Source organism: Theropithecus gelada, chromosome 5, assembly GCF_003255815.1.
Source record: "Theropithecus gelada isolate Dixy chromosome 5, Tgel_1.0, whole genome shotgun sequence".
Classification (NCBI taxonomy): domain Eukaryota; kingdom Metazoa; phylum Chordata; class Mammalia; order Primates; family Cercopithecidae; genus Theropithecus; species Theropithecus gelada.
The window spans coordinates 140,675,842-140,694,591 of record NC_037672.1 but is presented as its reverse complement, the minus strand read 5'-3'; the positions used below and the strand labels follow the sequence as shown (position 1 = coordinate 140,694,591).

The 18,750-nt window shown below is 36.8% G+C and overlaps 1 protein-coding gene across 3 annotated transcripts in view; it reads right to left on the bottom strand.

Moving 5' to 3' along the window:
• Positions 1-691: 691 nt before the first annotated feature.
• Positions 692-18,750, bottom strand: part of GAB1 (GRB2 associated binding protein 1) — a 128,875-nt gene continuing 110,816 nt past the window's right edge. For 2 of the 3 annotated variants that reach the window (XM_025386180.1, XM_025386182.1), the window contains exons 7-10: positions 11,566-11,659; positions 10,212-10,335; positions 2,972-3,094; positions 692-1,808 (exon numbers count right to left, since the gene is read on the bottom strand). In XM_025386180.1, the coding sequence (XP_025241965.1) occupies positions 1,650-1,808; positions 2,972-3,094; positions 10,212-10,335; positions 11,566-11,659 (500 nt within the window). In that variant the 3' untranslated portion in view covers positions 692-1,649. Of the gene's footprint in view, positions 1,809-2,971; positions 3,095-10,211; positions 10,336-11,565; positions 11,660-13,261; positions 13,352-18,750 lie in introns of all 3 variants that reach the window. The other variant, XM_025386179.1, reaches the window with a different exon arrangement.

The window sequence follows — 18,750 nt, the reverse complement described above, 5'->3', positions numbered from 1 at the left end:
GATTGGGAAAATAAACCTATTACAGTGATTAGGCACAGTACTATGGCCAATGGGCCAGAAATCAGGGCACATCTGTGTACTCAGGCAACAGTTAGAGGTCTGAATGGAGGGAATCATGCCTCAACTGTGGGCACTCCTTTCTCTATGCCCCCTCCAAAAATTGTTGTAAGTCTCAAATCAGTACATGAGATTGTATGTAACTTGGTTAAAAAACAACTATATGTGCTTTCTAAATTATGTTGGAAAGTCAAGACAGATGAATATAATTGTAGCCTCACTATAACTTGTGGCCTTAATATCTATGTCACAGGACCATGTTATAGGTGAGAGAGAATTATACCATCCCTCTGGTGGTTTCAGAAATCTGGTTGGAAGGAGTCCATGGCTAACATTTCACATTGTAGCAAGGCTCCAATATTTCTTGAATTGGGGCAGTGAATATAAATCACAGTACAAAATCTGTAATTCTTTTAGTGGAAAAGCAACTGGTGCTACATATAAGAATCACTTATATAACATCTATTTTTTTTTAAAAAAAATGCAGATATAAAATATTAATTGCATAGGGATTTAAATATAAGGCCAAGAAGAATATTAAGTAAAAAAATCATAGAAAGGGCACTATGGTGTCAAGACAGAATTTCATAGAGTAATAAATCTGAATTACTATCTAATTAAAAATCACAGTATGTTGCTGTAACTAACAGTGAATGTCAACTGCTTTATTAATTCCAAACTGAAAACCAATATTAGGACTAACAAGAACACAACCAAAGCTCATTGTCTAAACCTGATCAGTGTATTAGCACATCACTGCCTGGTACGTACCTGATTAGTTACATAATCTACCTTTTGCAAATAACACTTAATACATGTTAACAAGTGTAAGAGCACATCATCACTGCATGCCATCAATGATTTGCAGGCTTCCTTGGTAGTGTAATTATTCAGTCTTTCAAAGGTGCAAGATCCCACCCGGCGGAATCTTCACGCAACGAACCAAAAACACTGTAATTAACAAAATATAACAAAGTTCCACCATTAAAAACTAAACATACATTAACCAGAGAACTAGGTCCTGACACCAGTACATACATTATCCTCAGCATTTTGGAAGGCAACAAATGATGAGTCCAAGTATAAGCTAATGGTTATCACCTGAAGCTTCAGTTAGAAAGTTAACTTGTGAATCTACCTCTCATTTTAATGTTGTTAGACTGTAGTTTAAACAGCAATTTCCAAATCTAAAAGTAGCTTAGTTGACTTAGTATTGTTATATAAAGTAGTGTGACAACAAACAAGAACTCCCAAAGGAATTATGGTAAGGTACACTGGGAATACCTGAAACAATGTTTTAGATGAAAAAGTGCATAAATACAGTAATACTACGAGTGTGTTAACTATGGAACAAACGTTTCTCTGGGAGCTAAACAATACTATTTTCCCACATTATTTACATGTTATGAATTGTTCAGATACCACAAAGCACCACTTAAGTCTAAATTGCTTGATTATGTCAGAAAGGTCCTTTGACTTCAACTCTATTCATTTGAGGATCTACCTACAGTAGAAGTGTCAAGTCATTCTTCAAAAGGGATTTATCTTTACAATTCAGTTTTCTTTTGTTCAGAAATGGCAAGGCAATATTTTCATTTCACACTCTTTGTTGGCGTTTCTGATTCTGTGGACTGTCTCCCATCTGTCCAGGCTTCCCGGGTACTCTTTAGGGCCAAGGTCTTCTGTTGGTCAACAACAACATAATCCACTCTCTCATCTGCTACACTGCTGCCTGAGCCACTGCTCTTTTGCTAAAATACAAAGAAAAAACAAAAAGTCCAACATATAAAGGAGTGTTTCTGAGTACAACTCAGTCTTAAAACACAAACACACATGCACTGTGAATTTTTTTTTTTTTTTGGAGAAGGAGTTTTGATCTTGTTGCCCAGGCTGGAGTGCAATGGCGCAATCTCAGCTCACTGCAACCTCCGCCTCCTGGGTTCAAGCAATTCTCCTGTCTCAGCCTCCTGAGTAGCTGGGATTACAGGCATGTGCCACCATGCCCAGCTAATTTTGCATTTTTAGTAGAGACAGGGTTTCACCATATTGGTCAGGCTGGTCTCGAACTCCTGACCTCATGATCAATATTTCCCTAGAAGTGTCCTTTCACCTTCCTTTCAGGTGGAGGGAAAATTATTGCAGAAGGAAAGTCAGAAATAGGAAGGAATGATAAGCTGGTAAACATGTAGGAAAATGTAAATAAACATTGTTATATAATAAGAGCAGTAATAATACTATCTAATTTGTGGGTTTAACAAAAAAGATAACATTAAAATTTTGGACAAAAATAGCACATAATTTGAACATTTTAAGGAGAGTAAAGACACTATACCGGTTAACATTAGAATTCATTAAATTATGGCTGGACGCAGTGGCTTCCTCCTGTAATCCCAGCACTTTGGAGGGCTGAGGTGGGTGGATCACTTGAGGTCAGGAGTTCGAGACCATCCTGACCAACATGGTGAAACCGTGTCTCTACTAAAAATACAAAAATTAGCCAGGAGTGGTGGTGCACATCTGTAATCCCAGCTATTTGGGAGGCTGAGGCAGAAGAATCATTTGGACCTGCGAAGCGGAGGTTGCAGTGAGCCAAGATCACACTACTACATTCCAGCCTAGGCAACAGAGCAAGACTCTGTCTCAGGAAAAAAAAAACAAAAAAGAATTTGTTAAATAACTATTTCAATAGTAACCACTAAAAGAGTAGATAGTATAAAATTTCTAACTGTCAGAAAGGAAAAAAAAAATCACTCTCCATAACTATGTTATTTGTGGTTTATGAGACAGCATCAAGTAGCAGACCAGACTAAATTTATATTAAACATAACTTAATAAAATTATCCCAAAGGAGATAATTCTTCAGGTTTGAAGTGTGAACTGTATACACAGAAGAGGCATGTCACATGTCACTCACCTTACGTGGTGGTGTGGATTTCCCAGAATCCAAGTCGAGATCTAGGTATTCCACCTGTTTGTCTCCTTTGGGCTTGATCATAGGGCTGCTTCCTCCATCAAGACTGTTACTGCCAAAGAGATTCTGAAAGTATTAGACAACAAAATCAACAGTCAGATATTCACCAGACATACCACTCATACTGTTGGACATCTACGGAAGCCTAAATCTTTGCTTTCAAGAGGACATAGCTTAAAAAGTTAAACAACCTTTTAGGATAGAAAGAAAATAAGTAATATTTAAAAAACCGATTAAAGCCTAGCTTAGAGCAAGCTAAACGTAGTTTCAAAAGTTAAACTTGGTTCACACTAAGATTGAGACATCAAGAGATAGTTTGCTATGATAACCCAACTTGAACATTATTAAAATTATATCTGTACTCAATTATGTGTTTACAGGATCTTTATATTCCTTGCTTTCAAATTAAATTTTTAAAAAACTTTCTGCATTTTATTTAAAGGCTTTCACACTAAAATTTGTTTGACTCCATTGGCTAAGTCTATTTTGTTTCAATCATCTGGATTTTTTACCACTTAATTTCCTTAGCCTGATCTTTTCGAAAGGCATACATTTTAAAGAACGTATTTAAGAGAGAAGGAAAATTAGTACCTAAGGAAGGCCTGAGATACAAGAAGAAGTGATAAAGAAGCCGCTAAACATGCAGAAAAACGTAAATAAGCATAGTTTATATAATAAGAGCACTAATAATACTAACTTGTGGGTTTAAAAAAAATTAAAATTTTGGACAAAAATAGTGCTAAGATTTTAAAGAGAGTAGAGTGAAGACAACTCTGGAATTTGTAAATAACCATTTCAGATGATTTGTACAGTAGGACTACTCTCTAAAAAAAAAGGTAAAGAAGGTGACAGCAATAAACAACAGGAACAAAAAACTTGAGGCAGAAAAATGAAAGATCAATGCTAAATAGAAAGAAAAAGCTGGCATGAACCTAAGTCCCTATATATTCCCTCCACTCTAATTACAACAGGGCTCTATTATACATGTGCTCAAACAAGTGACTTGTTTCCATGCCTTACTCCTTTTAACCCAATCTAGAAATGTTCTTGGCTTCTCATATGCAAGACTGTATTTCTCATTAGGGATTTTCATCCTTGTGCACTGTTGATATTAATGCTTATATATTATCTCATACTTTTGAAGAAAACCAAAATGATAAAAAGTTAAAAATTTGTGCGTATTATGATGAATAAAACAATTTGAAAACTGCATACATCTGGTGGTTCTGTTGATTCTTTTTATGTTGCTACTTCATTTCTTTTTGCTTAGGTTAAACAGAAAAAACTGTGCCTTAGGGAAAAGACACTTCTAGGGAAATATTGACACTATTCCCTCATTTCGTAGCAAGGCTGCTAATAGCTGGTATGGAACCTTTTTGCAAATTATTAAAAGGTGGTGCTTGCACTGGGGTGACACGGCTCTGTGCTGTGGGCGAGTGCAGTGTGGTGAGCAGCACATAGCCTGAATTTCATATAATCAGGTATGCAGTATGTTTATGCAGTAAACAACCTGCACAACTAAATGTAATGTTCCTATTTGAAGAAACAGATTTTTTAAACCAAATTTATCAATTACTGCAAATAAAACATTTAAAAAATACAGAAAACGGCTAGGCGCGGTGGCTCAGGCCTGTAATCCCAGCACTTTGGGAGGCTGAGGCAGGCGGACCACCTGAGGTCAGGAGTTCGAGACTAGCCTGGCCAACATGGTGAAATCCCATCTTTACTAAAAACGACAAAAATTAGCCGGGTGTGGTGGTGGGCGCCTGTAATCCCAGCTACTTGGGAGGTTGAGACAGGCTAATCACTTGAACCCGGGAGGTGGAGGTTGCAGTGAGCCAAGATCGCGCCACTGCACTCCAGCCTGGGCAATAGGGAAACTCTGTCTGAAAAAAACAAAAAATCAAAAATAACATGTAGAGCACAAAAAATGTAAGCAAGTTTTGGTCCTCAATATAAATAGTAATCCCTCCCTTTTTTCTAATTCATGGAGAAACTGAAATCATTATGAAACTTTTTACCTGAATGACTCTATATATCGTCACATAAAATCAGCCATGAGTGTGTGGAAAATTCTATATTCAAATGTGATCAGTGAAAGACCCATAACCTCCATTTCTCTGATTAGAAATATCTAGAAGTGTTCACAGTATTACAAGGCTATAAAAGAAATGTATACATTCAAAAGACCTGCATGCATTATACCAGTAAGCTGCTCCTAAACAGAATTTCTCAGGGTGGCTAGTTAACCTATTTTATGTCTGCTATTACTAGAACTGAACATTTTTCCATCTTTAAGTATTGTTAACATTTGTGTGTCTACAAGGAAGTCTATTTGCTCTTGATTTAATCTCCAGTGGGAATAGCCTGTCTGTATTCTAGCCTTTCACCCAGTATTTTCCCAAAACAGTTTAGAGAAACTCTAAGATTCTACAAGGTATTGTAAGTGTTCTTTGAATTAAATAACAAACCAGTAGTGCTAGTTTTTTTTTTTTTTTTTTTTTGAGGTGGACTCTTGCTTTGTTGCCTGGGCTGCAGGGCAGTGGCTTGATCTTGGCTCACTGCAATCTCTGCCTCGTGGGCTCAAGCAATTCTCCTGCCTCAGCCTCCTAACTGGGATTACAGGCGTCTGCCACCACACCTGGCTAATTTTTGTATTGTTAGTAGAGACGGGTTTCACCATGTTGGCCAGGCTGGTCTCACACTACTGACTTCAGGTGATCCGCTTCGGCCTCCTAAAGTGCTGGGATTACAGGTGTGAGCCACCACACCTGGCCTAGATTTTTTAAAAATTATGTAAAATCATTTAACATATTTTTGTTGTTATTATCACATAACAATATGTCTGCCTTTAGTTATGGTTTACCATCATTTGAATTTCAGGTGTCACATTCAGAATTCACTTGATAATGCATGAGTTTTGATCCAAAATTAAAGAAGTTTGTTAAATATTTGCTATAACTCTCATATTCTTTTCTAAGGGAGAGTTGAATGGACTATGATGAGTCCTTGTATTTGGCAGCATGAGGAGATGGAATTGGCACTGTTGACTTTTCTGTTGTACTTGGTAGATAGGTATGTCCTCCTGGGTCATTTGTGCTTTTTTCTAATACATAGGACCTAAGTACTTCAGAAATTCATCACAGGCCAGGTGCATTCCAGCCTAGGTGACAGAACGAGAATCTGTCTCCAAAAAAAAAAAAAAAAGAAATTCACCACATTGTGTTTATTTAGACACCTCTACTGGTGACAAGTAAAAGTACCTTTGTGGCTTAATGGCATTAGGTGTAAAAAAAAAAAAAAAAAAAAAGGCCGGGCGCGGTGGCTCAAGCCTGTAATCCCAGCACTTTGGGAGGCCGAGGTGGGCGGATCACGAGGTCAGGAGATTGAGACCATCCTGGCTAACCCGGTGAAACCCCATCTCTACTAAAAAATACAAAAATCTAGCCGGGCGAGGTGGTGGGCGCCTGTAGTCCCAGCTACTCGGGAGGCTGAGGCAAGAGAATGGCATAAACCCAGGAGGTGGAGCTTGCAGTGAGCTGAGATCCTGCCACTGCACTCCAGCCTGAGCGACAGAGTGAGACTCCATCTCAAAAAAAAAAAAAAAAAAAATTGTATTTTGATTTCCTTTGATTTCTGATTGTAATACTCTTCTTTTTCATCTTTTCCCTTCATCTAATACTTACCTATGACAAATCACATTTTTAAACTTTCCTATTATATGGGCCTTTCCAAAATTTTTATGGCTATTTACTATTTTGGGCAAAAAGACACAGTCTTTAGTACCTCCGAAAATACTCTAACTACTTTACAATAAAAAAACAGTTCACTTAACTACCCAAAGTTGGAAATAGGTGACAATATCTACTCTGACCGAGAATTTAGGATCTAGGGTTTTACTACAGTCAACTTACTATACTGAGGAAAACTAATTAACTTAAATAATAATAAATTGAAAAGTAGTGAATACAAAAGCAAAAGTCAATAAAAATTACCCTGCCTTGAAAAATCAGTGAAAATATTATTGATATATTGATTATATTATTTTTGAATACTTTTTTTCTTCTTTTCTTCTTTTTTTTTATTATTATACTTTAAGTTCTAGGGTACATGTGCATAACGTGCAGGTTTGTTACATATGTATACTTGTGCCATGTTGGCGTGCTGCACCCATCAACTCGTCAGCACCCATCAACTCGTCATTTACATCAGGTATAACTCCCAATGCAATCCTTCCCCCCTGCCCCACCCTCCCCATGATAGGCCCCGGTGTATGATGTTCCGCTTCCCGAGTCCAAGTGATCTCATTGTTCAGTTCCCACCTATGAGTGAGAACATGCGGTGTTTGGTTTTCTGTTCTTGAGATAGTTTGCTGAGAATGATGGTTTCCAGCTGCATCCATGTCCCTACAAAGGACACAAACTCATCCTTTTTTATGACTGCATAGTATTCCATGGTGTATATGTGCCACATTTTCTTAATCCAGTCTGTCACTGATGGACATTTGGGTTGATTCCAAGTCTTTGCTATTGTGAATAGTGCCGCAATAAACATACGTGTGCATGTGTCTTTATAGCAGCATGATTTATAATCCTTTGGGTATATACCCAGTAATGGGATGGCTGGGTCATATGGTACTTCTATTTCTAGATCCTTGACCAAAACAGCATGGTACTGGTACCAAAACAGAGATATAGACCAATGGAACAGAACAGAGTCCTCAGAAGTAATACCACACATCTACAGCCATCTGATCTTTGACAAACCTGACAAAAACAAGAAATGGGGAAAGGATTCCCTATTTAATAAATGGTGCTGGGAAAATTGGCTAGCCATAAGTAGAAAGCTGAAACTGGATCCTTTCCTTACTCCTTATACGAAAATTAATTCAAGATGGATTAGAGACTTAAATGTTAGACCTAATACCATAAAAACCCTAGAAGAAAACCTAGGTAATACCATTCAGGACATAGGCATGGGCAAGGACTTCATGTCTAAAACACCAAAAGCAACGGCAACAAAAGCCAAAATTGACAAATGGAATCTAATTAAACTAAAGAGCTTCTGCACAGCAAAAGAAACTACCATCAGAGTGAACAGGCAACCTGGGAGAAAATTTTTGTAATCTACTCATCTGACAAAGGGCTAATATCCAGAACCTATAAAGAACTCAAACAAATTTACAAGAAAAAAACAAACAACCCCATCAAAAAGTGGGCAAAGGATATGAACAGACACTTCTCAAAAGAAGACATTCATACAGCCAACAGACACATGAAAAAATGCTCATCATCACTGGCCATCAGAGAAATGCAAATCAAAACCACAATGAGATACCATCTCACACCAGTTAGAATGGCGATCATTAAAAAGTCAGGAAACAACAGGTGCTGGAGAGGATGTAGAGAAATAGGAACACTTTTACACTGTTGGTGGGATTGTAAACTAGTTCAACTAGTTTGAACTAGTTATGGAAAACAGTATGGCGATTCCTCAAGGATATTTTTGAATACTTTCTAAATTTGATATTTAAAAAATTTTTATAGGTGAGGTCTCACTATGTTGCCCAGGCTAGGTGTGAACTCCTAGGCTCAACAGATCCTCTTGCTTTAGTCTCCTGGGTAGCTGGGACTACAGGCGCATGCCACTGTGCCTGGCTAAGATTTGGTAATATTTTAAAGTTAAGTAATTTAAGCACAAAATCAAGTTGTTCATATCACTTAATTATGTTTCCTGACAACATATAGTTGTAAGAAACCTGGTTCTGCCTAAAGTCTATAAAGGATGAAAAACCAATTCATTGATAGAATTGGGCTTTCTATTTTATACCTCTAAATAGGGCTATTTTAAATAATATAGGGCCACTAAAATGTTACTCATTCCAAATTTTGACATTAGGTATTTGCTTATCCTGGTAGATATGGCCTGACTGTCCCTCAATACCTGCTCTCCCTGCTCCCATATGCATGGGATTTTCAGGTGGGCTCACTGTTCCTCGGATCTAAGGCCATGTTTTCTAGCTCCTTTGTGTCTCAGTGTGGCCACACAGGCTAAGTTCTGGTTAATGGTTTGTAGACAGCAGTTTCGAGGAACTGTCCTTATGAGGCAGTTGGGCTGTACCCTTCTTTTTCTCCCTTTCCTCCACCTGGAGTTGGCATGTGGCTCTCCATGTTGGACATGTTGGCTGGAGCGTCATCTTGTCCAATGAGCATATGTGCCACACCGAAGGAAAGCAGACCGGAGAGCTGGAAAAGGTCTGAATCCCTGAAGACTCTATGGAACAGAGCTGCCACAACAGCCTTGGATTGATTCTCTCCAGACTTTTCCATGAGAAAGAAAGAAAATTCTCTCTTGAGTCACGAATATTTATTTTCTTTTATTCAGAGGGAAATTTAATCCTAACAGATATAGTTATCTACTAAAATACAAATAACAAAGCAAACATTAAATCTGACTTAAGGAAAAGCTAAAGTCAAATATTTTTTAAAACTAAAATTGGTTTGTATTCTTAAACATCTGAAGTATTTTCTGGCAACTACCTGATTTCTGAGGAACAAAATGCTCACTACCATTAGAAAATTCTCATGCTTTATGATAGTATAGCCAACTAAACATGTTATAACATGTTTCAACCTGAAACATGTTATGTTTATAAGAGGTCTTCTTTAATCTTTACACCTATCTAAGGGTATATTACTTATTTATAAGACCATTTCACCATTAGAGTGCTGTGACACGGCCTTAGAGAACTGTATTATAAAATGCTGCCAGTGTATTTTCTTGAAGAGTATCAAAAATCAAGTATCTCTTATATGAGATATAACTGAAAACTTTATTTTTTTTCTATTAGACATGGGGTGACATGTTGCCCAGGCTAGCCTCAAACCGCTGGACTCAAGGACTCAAGTGATCCTCCCACCTCAGCCTCCCAAACAGCTGAAACTACAGGGTTGTGCTGCTGTGCCAGGCAACTTTTTTTTTAAAACTCATTTACAGTTTACTTTCACCTTTTATTGTTTTTAGAGTTTATGACATTATTTTTAATAAGCTTTTAAAAAGTTGTCTTTTATTGCTTTTTCTTAAGTATATAAAGATATGAGGATAAAATGTATAGACAGAACAGTTCTAGCTTGAATGACTGAAAAGAGCTGCTCAGAAAAGGAGAAGTTAAAACTTTACATACTGGGTCTTCACTGGACAGGTTTGGGTTCATGGGAACATAATTCTCTTCACTGTCATGTGAGTCACTGCTTGAAGTTGTGCTATGCACTGAATCCGGTCGGGGGGACATGGGAAACCTAGAAGAGCTAATTACAGAAACATGTTATCACAAACATAAGCCTTGACAATAATACCTAAAATTATTCCCCAAATAAAAATGATAGTCTGCATTCTTTCAGAAATATTCCCTTATGTTTACAATCATTCATTGTACAAATTTATAATGACATAATTTTTGTGCACAAACACATAACTAATATTTATAACTGTTTTATAAAAGTGTATTTTGGACAGCAAAATATTTTGTGTAAAACAAGCCCCTCCCCCGCAAAAAACCCACTACCAGTGACTTGGTGATAAGTAGAAAGTTACAGATATAAAACGGAAGACAAGAATTTCTATTTTTAAAAAAACTATATATAATATATAATATATATACACACACACGTAAAACATGAACATATGTTCAACGTAGGTTTGTAACTTCATAAATTCCTCTCATTTTCCTATATACATTTAAATAAGTCTTGGTGGCCAGGAGCGGTGGCTCAAGCCTGTAATCCCAGCACTTTGGGAGGCCGAGACGGGCGGATCACGAGGTCAGGAGATCGAGACCATCCTGGCTAACCTGGTGAAACCCCATCTCTACTAAAAAATACAAAAAACTGGTCGGGCGAGGTGGCGGGCGCCTGTAGTCCCAGCTACTCGGGAGGCTGAGGCAGGAGAATGGCGTAAACCCAGGAGGTGGAGCTTGCAGTCAGCTGAGATCCTGCCACTGCACTCCAGCCTGGGCGACAGAGCGAGACTCTGTCTCAAAAAAAAAAAAAAAAAAAGTGGCAAATAAGTCTCGGTTACATAATCTTCACAAGAGACGACCACATTTTCAAGATTAGTAATCCTCAGAAATGTTTGGTTTCATAAACCTTTTACACTCTTAAAAATTATTGAGAATCCCAAGAAATTTTTGTTTACATGAGTTGTACCTATTCATTTTGCCGTATTAGAAACGAGAATAGACTATTTTTTAAAACACAAGTAGTACACAAATACACACATTCTATTGGGTGTCACAATGATATCATCACTTATCATGTAACCTCTGGAAAACTCCACTGTACACTCAGTAGGAGAATAAATACAGCAAATAACATCTTAATATATTAGTGAAAATGGTTTTGACTTCACAGAACCCCTAAAAAGGGGGCTCTTCAGATCATCCATTGAGAACCACTATTCTAGATATTTTCCAGGATAATGAACAATTCTAGATAGTCACATTATTCATACAAACTACATATTTTAGACAAAAGACTTACTCTCGAGCAAAACTCCTAGTGATGGGAGATCTAACTGGGGCTTGTAATTCTTCCCATTCTGGCAAAGGTTTTATTTCTAAAGGTGCTGGCTTGACTGAAAAAAAAAAAAAAAAGAGAGAAAAAGAGATTTTTAGTGTACAGAACTTTGGAAAACAAACAAGATTCTCTCTCTGTAACTCTATATTTGATACAGTAAACCTAAGACCACCTAGTTTCACATATGAAATGAGGTTCATGAATGTTACATGGTTTGCCTAAGGTTACATAGCTAAGTAATTAGTGGTAAAAGCTAAATCAAATGTTTCATGATTGTTACCTCAAAGCCTAAACCTCTATTACAACATGTTGCCTAAGTACATGTTTTATGAATATAAACTAAATGAGATGAAGAAAGAGTAATGTGACCCAGTTTCTCTATGGTTGCTTTATACGTTTCATTATTTGATAAATTATTTCACCAATTTCATACTCAATAAGGAAATTTAATCATCTATGTAAAATCATTCCTATTCTTCAATACTGAAGTATATAACTATATATATAAAATGATGCATAGAAACTATTAAAAACAAAACTTTGTTAAAACCCCAAACCAAAAAAATGTTCAAATCTTTTAAAATAATTCATGTCCAGTTTGGGAACAAACAAAACGAAACAATATTTATGTCTTTAGATCCAAACTCTACTCTGAAAAAAGGCTACAATTATTTTACTTCAAATTGTTAGTGTAATTTAACCAACAAATCTCTTCCTAAATTATATACAATTAAGTAAATGCTAATAATAATATTCATTTATAAGTGATCTTTATTTACCTCACATTGCAGTAGACAATTAAACCAGTATATACCAGAGTTCTTAGCCATTTTCTTAAAGTCAAAACTGAGATTTTTTCAGAAATTTATGGAGTGAGCAAAAGAACTAAAACAATACTATTTAATACTAGATATTTTAGGAGACTACCTAAACATATTAGGTAAATATTTCAGTTATGTTTCATTCTGCCACTCTTAACAAAAAATTTCATCTTTCCAGATTTATTTATAGTCTTTGCCCATGTATATTCAATTTTAATCAATTATGGCATAATTACCATTACACTATAAAATGAATGGTCATTTTAAAGGACCATACACATTGAGGCTCATAAGTATTTTGTCAACTCATATATAATGAAGACCAAATTAACTTATTAAATTTTAGCTAAAACCATTTTGCTTGTCTATATTCTTAAAATAGACAGATACAGAATATTCCGCTGACTGAAAGTATTTCTTTAACTGTTAATGTTTTACTTTTTGACACCCAAAGGCTAATAGCAGTTTAGCTGTTAGATTTTAAATAATGGCACAATTAATCCATGGAAATGATTCTTCTGTGTCAGAACAGAATACATATACATAAAGACAGAAGACAACAGAAAATCACAAACAGTTCACAAATTTAAAGGATAAAATGTTGTCTAAAAAGTTAAAAGAATAATGCAAAAGGAGAAGTCTGAATATCATATATTATCAAATATTTAACATGCTGTTATTAATGGCATACATGGGAAGCATTCATTTTAGAAATAATGTGCTGGAAAGTTCTATTTACAACAGCAATAGTATTTAAGGTTCTTCTTTTAGAAAAAAAAAAGAACATTACAAAATAAATTCCCAATGCCCCATACCACATGCGGTGCTAAAGTACATACCCTTTCTTCTTGTAGCAAAGTCACCTATGGTTTGTGAATCAGTTCGCTCTAAACCATGGGGTTTGAGTCTTAAAATTTTAGGACTTTGACCTAATTGGTAAAAAGAAGACTCTCTTAATATAATGTTATTTATTAATTGGAAAATGGATTCTGTAAAAAAATGCAACAGAGCCCTCTGCAAAAATGTTACATCTAAAAGCATGAACAAAAGTTTGTTGTGGAGAATATTTCAGTCTTGCTACATAAAATTCATGCTCATGCTCAGCACAACGGAAAAGAGGAATTTACATGCAACGATGTAAGCAGCAAGGAGGTATAAAAGATGGTAGGATTTTAGTGCGATAATCAGCCTGGTTAGTTGTTATCTTCATTTGGGGGAACAGAGGGAAAATATGTGCCATGTTAGTTTTTCTTCTAACATGTCTTAGAAAACTGGATCAAATAAAAAATTTGTAGAATACCCTAGTCAGATCTCAATTACATCTTTCTTTTCTTTGAAATCTGGTGTCTCATATGAAAGCCTGAAGGCCTATGTCCTTGTAATATTACTTTTCTAATTTGGTAGAGATGTTTTTAAAACCTTAATCTTTTCCTGCACCTCCTAACCAAGACTCTTCTAGAGAAGCAAGTGGCCACTACTATATTTACTAATCTAAAACCAATAAAAGACCAACATTTCTTTCCTCTGGATACTAACTGGTTGCCCAATGGTTTCATCTGCAAGAATTAGATGTTTAGATTCTGGTTATACTGATTGCCTAGCTTCAGTTTAATTAAGTATATGAAAGCATAAATTCAGTTACCATCGTCTTCCTTTCATTTAATGTCTGCCACATAAAAGCACTGCTGAAAAGCCTATGAAAGGCATCTTTCCCATTAGAAGCCTGGATGCCAGAGTTGCAATATCATTTGAATCAGTGATTTAAGCTACTCCATTATTAGTGGCACTAAATTTTCTTTTTTCTTGGAATTTACAAAGTTGAGTTGACATCTATTAGGTGGCAGAATCAGAATTTGCTGGTTAAATGCTGATATCTAGCACCTTACCTACCGAAATCTCAAAGCTTCTTAAAATATAATTCTGTAGAGGTTATAAAAAATAAAAATTTCCTAACCAATTTTCTAAGTTAGACAATACATTCAGTTTATTCAGAAATGAGGCAGCCTGATTTTAAAAGGTAAATACTAAAATTTTGGGCAAGATTCACTCCCTACCCCTAAAACTCCCTAACCCAGGGCCCACAGCGGCAGGACCCTTTTCTAAAGCAAAGGAAGATGACAACTTTTTTTTTTTTGAGAGGGAGTCTTGCTCTGTCTCCCAGGCTGGAGTGCAGTGGTGCGATCTGGATCTCGGCTTATTGCAAGCTCCGCCTCCTGGGTTCACTCCATTCTCCTGCCTTAAGCCTCCTGAGTAGCTGGGACTACAGGCACCTGCCACCTCGTCTGGCTAATTTTTTGTATTTTTAGTAGAGACGGGGTTTCACCGTGTCAGCCAGGATGGTCTCGATCTCCTGACCTCGTGATCCGCCTGCCTCAGCCTCCCAAAGTGCTGTGATTACAGGCGTGAGCCACCGCGTCCGGCTACGATGACTTTTTAAACTCCCCCAAATAGTGTGCTACCCTTAAAACAAAACAAAACGAAACAGAGGCAGAGGGTAAGTCTTAGTATTAAAATAATATGATTATTTTGGAGTGAAAGAACCTTACAAATCTAGTTTCTTCATTTTATGAATGAGATTCACCCAAAGAAAGGGGTTAAGTGATTTGTTCAGGTTACACTTTAACCGGAGGCAGAGTTAAGACTTCCTCTAGCCTGCCACTTGCTAGTGTGGCACTCCTGTTCTATACCACATTGTCTTACCTTTCCAGACCTTCAGGGATACAGAGAATCTTAGGAAATTCAGCTGGATACTATGTTGGAGCTGCTTGGAGTTCAGTTTTGAACTCTCCATTGTGGCTGACTCTGTGCTACACAGTCACAAACTAAGGAACCCAAGCAGAGGAAAGAAGAAATGTGCTCATTCCTACACTTATGTCTATTTACTCTGGATTTACAGATGTGGCTTGGGGGGATGTCAACGTGAATGCCACAGAGAGTTGACACATCAGTGATGTCAAGTTTAATTACAAAATGCTCTTAGAACTACTTTTGGTTTGCTGGTCTTGACCTAATGTGTGAGACACACTCCTCCTTTTCTGAAGGATCTGTTTTCATTAGCTCTGCAGCTCCCTCCTGACTTTTTTCACCATAGTTATCTCCCAGTGGTCACTCTTTGCGTTTCTCAGCTTTGTGCCCCCAGTATCTTATCTATGTTTGTGGTTAAATAATCAAGGTCACATGACTGCTAAATCTTACCAAGTTATGGTTTCTCACCTTTTTCTCTAGTTCTACCTTCCAACTGCCTGACAGGTCACGTTTCTCCTCCAAACCAATGCCATTTTCCACCTCCAATGCCCTTAGTAATGACACCATTTCCTGGATCCTTAGGTACAAATTCTCAGAGTTATGTAGTCCATCCCCTTTGAGCATCTGCATTTGGTCTCAAAATGCTAATAATTTCCCAATATGACAACAAAAAGAGCTTTTAAAATGGGAAGGACTGAAATGGAAGGAGCAGGGAGTCAAGGTCAATGAGAAAGTTACCCGAGCCTGTGTGAATGCTGGTGTGATGACTATAATCCAGAATGCTCACGGCCTATGAAAAATATCATGGAGGGTCTTTTAAAATCTATTTCTAGAGGAAGAGAAACAAGGCAAGAACAAACGTGTTTGGGAAAAAAAAACTAATAATAATAGATTTAAAAAAAAAAAAGGCGAGAGAAACTCAACTCCTATCTTGCTTTAGTCTTCTCTAGCTAGGAGAATGATTTTCAAACTGAAAAGGACAGAAGAAAGATAGCAGCCATTAAAGGTCCATTAAGTGAGAAAGGTGTGTGAAAGTTGATTATACAAATTGGGTCATTCTTGTTGTAGCCAACTAAATTAGGGTTGAGGTGCGAGGCGGGAAGCACTCAGGGCACAGGGCAACTGATCCAAGAATTAGCGAGACGGGCGGATGACGAGGTCAGGAGATCGACACCATCCTGGCTAACACGGTGAAACTCCGTCTCTACTAAAAAATACAAAAAAAAAAAAAAAAAAAAAAAAAACTAGCCAGGCGAGGTGGTGGGCACCTGTAGTCCCAGCTACTCAGGAGGCTGAGGCAGGAGAATGGCGTAAACTTGGGAGGCGGAGCTTGCAGTGAGCTGAGCTCCGGCCACTGCACTCCAGCCTGGGCGACAGAGCGAGACTCCGTCTCAAAAAATAAAAATAAAATAAATAAAATAAAACATTTCCACAACCCCTGGTGCTGAAACGGCCTGCTGCAACCCTAAGACCGGTTTTATGTAGCAGCTGCTGCATATGACTTGCCATGACTCTAAAACTGGTTTCACCTACCACCATCATTCACCAATCAGATCTCGCCAGCTCCCAAGAAATTCTCTAGTGCCAGTGAGCTTTCTTTTAAAACAATACGTAAGATTTCTCTTTCTAATAAAACTCCCAACCTCCTCCTCGTTCTTCAGACATAACAAAGACCACTTTGTCTGTGTATCTCAAATTGCAGTCTTGCTTCCCAAATAAAATGTTAAAGATTCATCTGTGTATTTTTATTCTGACTTCAACAAGTGCAACATAGTATCCAGCAACTTTAGAGTGTTCTATTTAATGAATTACATTTCAAGATAGCAATGATTTTACAGACAAGAACACAGAATACATATAACTTATTTGGAGAAGTCATGGAGAATATGGAAATGCCACAAGAATAAACTACGGATGTGTTTACATCACATTCTTCCCTTGAATTGTGCTCTGCTCTGGCTAGACCATTCTCTATTTCTCATGTACATCTTTAAAATTTCAGCCCTTTTCTACATTCTTTCACTATCAATATCCATCACTGCTTTATCAATCAGTGACTTTAATTTCTACACAAAGCTCAAGTTAGAACACATTCTCTAAGACTGCCCAGAGAAATGCCATTACACTTAATTATCAATCATGAACATTTATTGAGAAGTTATTAGGTATTAGACATGCTAACACCTCTTAACAACCACATCGGGAACGTACAATTTAAAAGAGATTTTAATAATTGTATTACCAAGCTGGTTGGGACTTATAGAACTTAACTTGCCCAGAGTCACACAGATGATGACTGGTAGAGCCAGAATTTAAATCCTGTGCATCTACAGAGAGGGTTCATGTTCTTAGTCCCATATCCTTATTTCAAACCTACAGTCTTTACTACAGTTACTCTTAGAAGAGTATTTGTATCGCTTTGCTTTTGTATACAGTAAGTTATCTCAACTAAATTTTAAGTACTTCCAACATTAGAGATGTAAAATCGTTACATTTCTCTGAAGGGTTTACCTTCATGACCAGTAATTTCCTCTTGGTAACAGTGAAAACATATATAAAATGTAAGTGATTGTAATGATGAAGATAATGTGGACTAAGTAATTTTTAAAGATGTCGTATGTTCCAAGGAGACTCGTATGAGTCAAAATCAGATGCATGAAATCAGTAAGCCTTTCACTCAAGTTCTTCCTCATCTCCATTACCTTTTTTTCTGGGGTGGGTACTAAAAGGATACTCCTTTTCTAGGGTATTCCTTGGTTTTCTTAATAGAACAATATGATATAATCATATAGAGATTTTTAAAAATGCATTTATAAAATTTACATGTATTTTCTACTCTGTGCAAAGCTTAATTTTAGGGCAGAAGCTACAATGTGGAAATGTTGCACTGAATTGTACTATGTCACTTAGGCGTTTTGTTAGCTTGATTTCTCTATGCTTCCAAACTCAATTTGACATTTATGTTCCAGACAGACATGAAAATCATACCCAAAGAATAGCCCTATATTACTTGAGAGAAAGGAAAAAAAATGTCCAAGGTGTAAGGAGGACTGTCTTAGCCTTTTCTCCTCCTTTACTGCCTGTATAGGCCAATGTTTTACTGATTGCTGAAGAAAAGTATGAAAATAGATAATAAGAAATAAGAATATTAAAGCAAAGGCAAAAATAAAACAACTTTGGTGATTCTCAAATTCTGAGAGTAAACAGAGAACTCTTGTGAACCTGAACCTTTAAGTCCAAGGCAGCTACAACTTGGCTTTTGCTAGACTTGGTTTGAACAAAGAGTGCAACATAATTTAGTGAAGAGCACTGACAACTGGGGAAATTTCTATCTGTGCTTTAATTCTTAGGAGGGTTGTTAATGTCAATCTCTTGATCATGTGATCTGCTCCCTAATTGGGAGTATGATTAGAGATGATCTAATTTTACATTTTAAAATAAGAAAATTTATGTGAAGAAAAGTCAATGGATTTGTCCAATATCATTTAATGGGAAGGAGTGGTTGTTAATAGTATTACTAGAAATGAATTCTGGCTTTTTGTATTCTTGGTCTAACATTTTTCTAATATACTGCTCTATACTG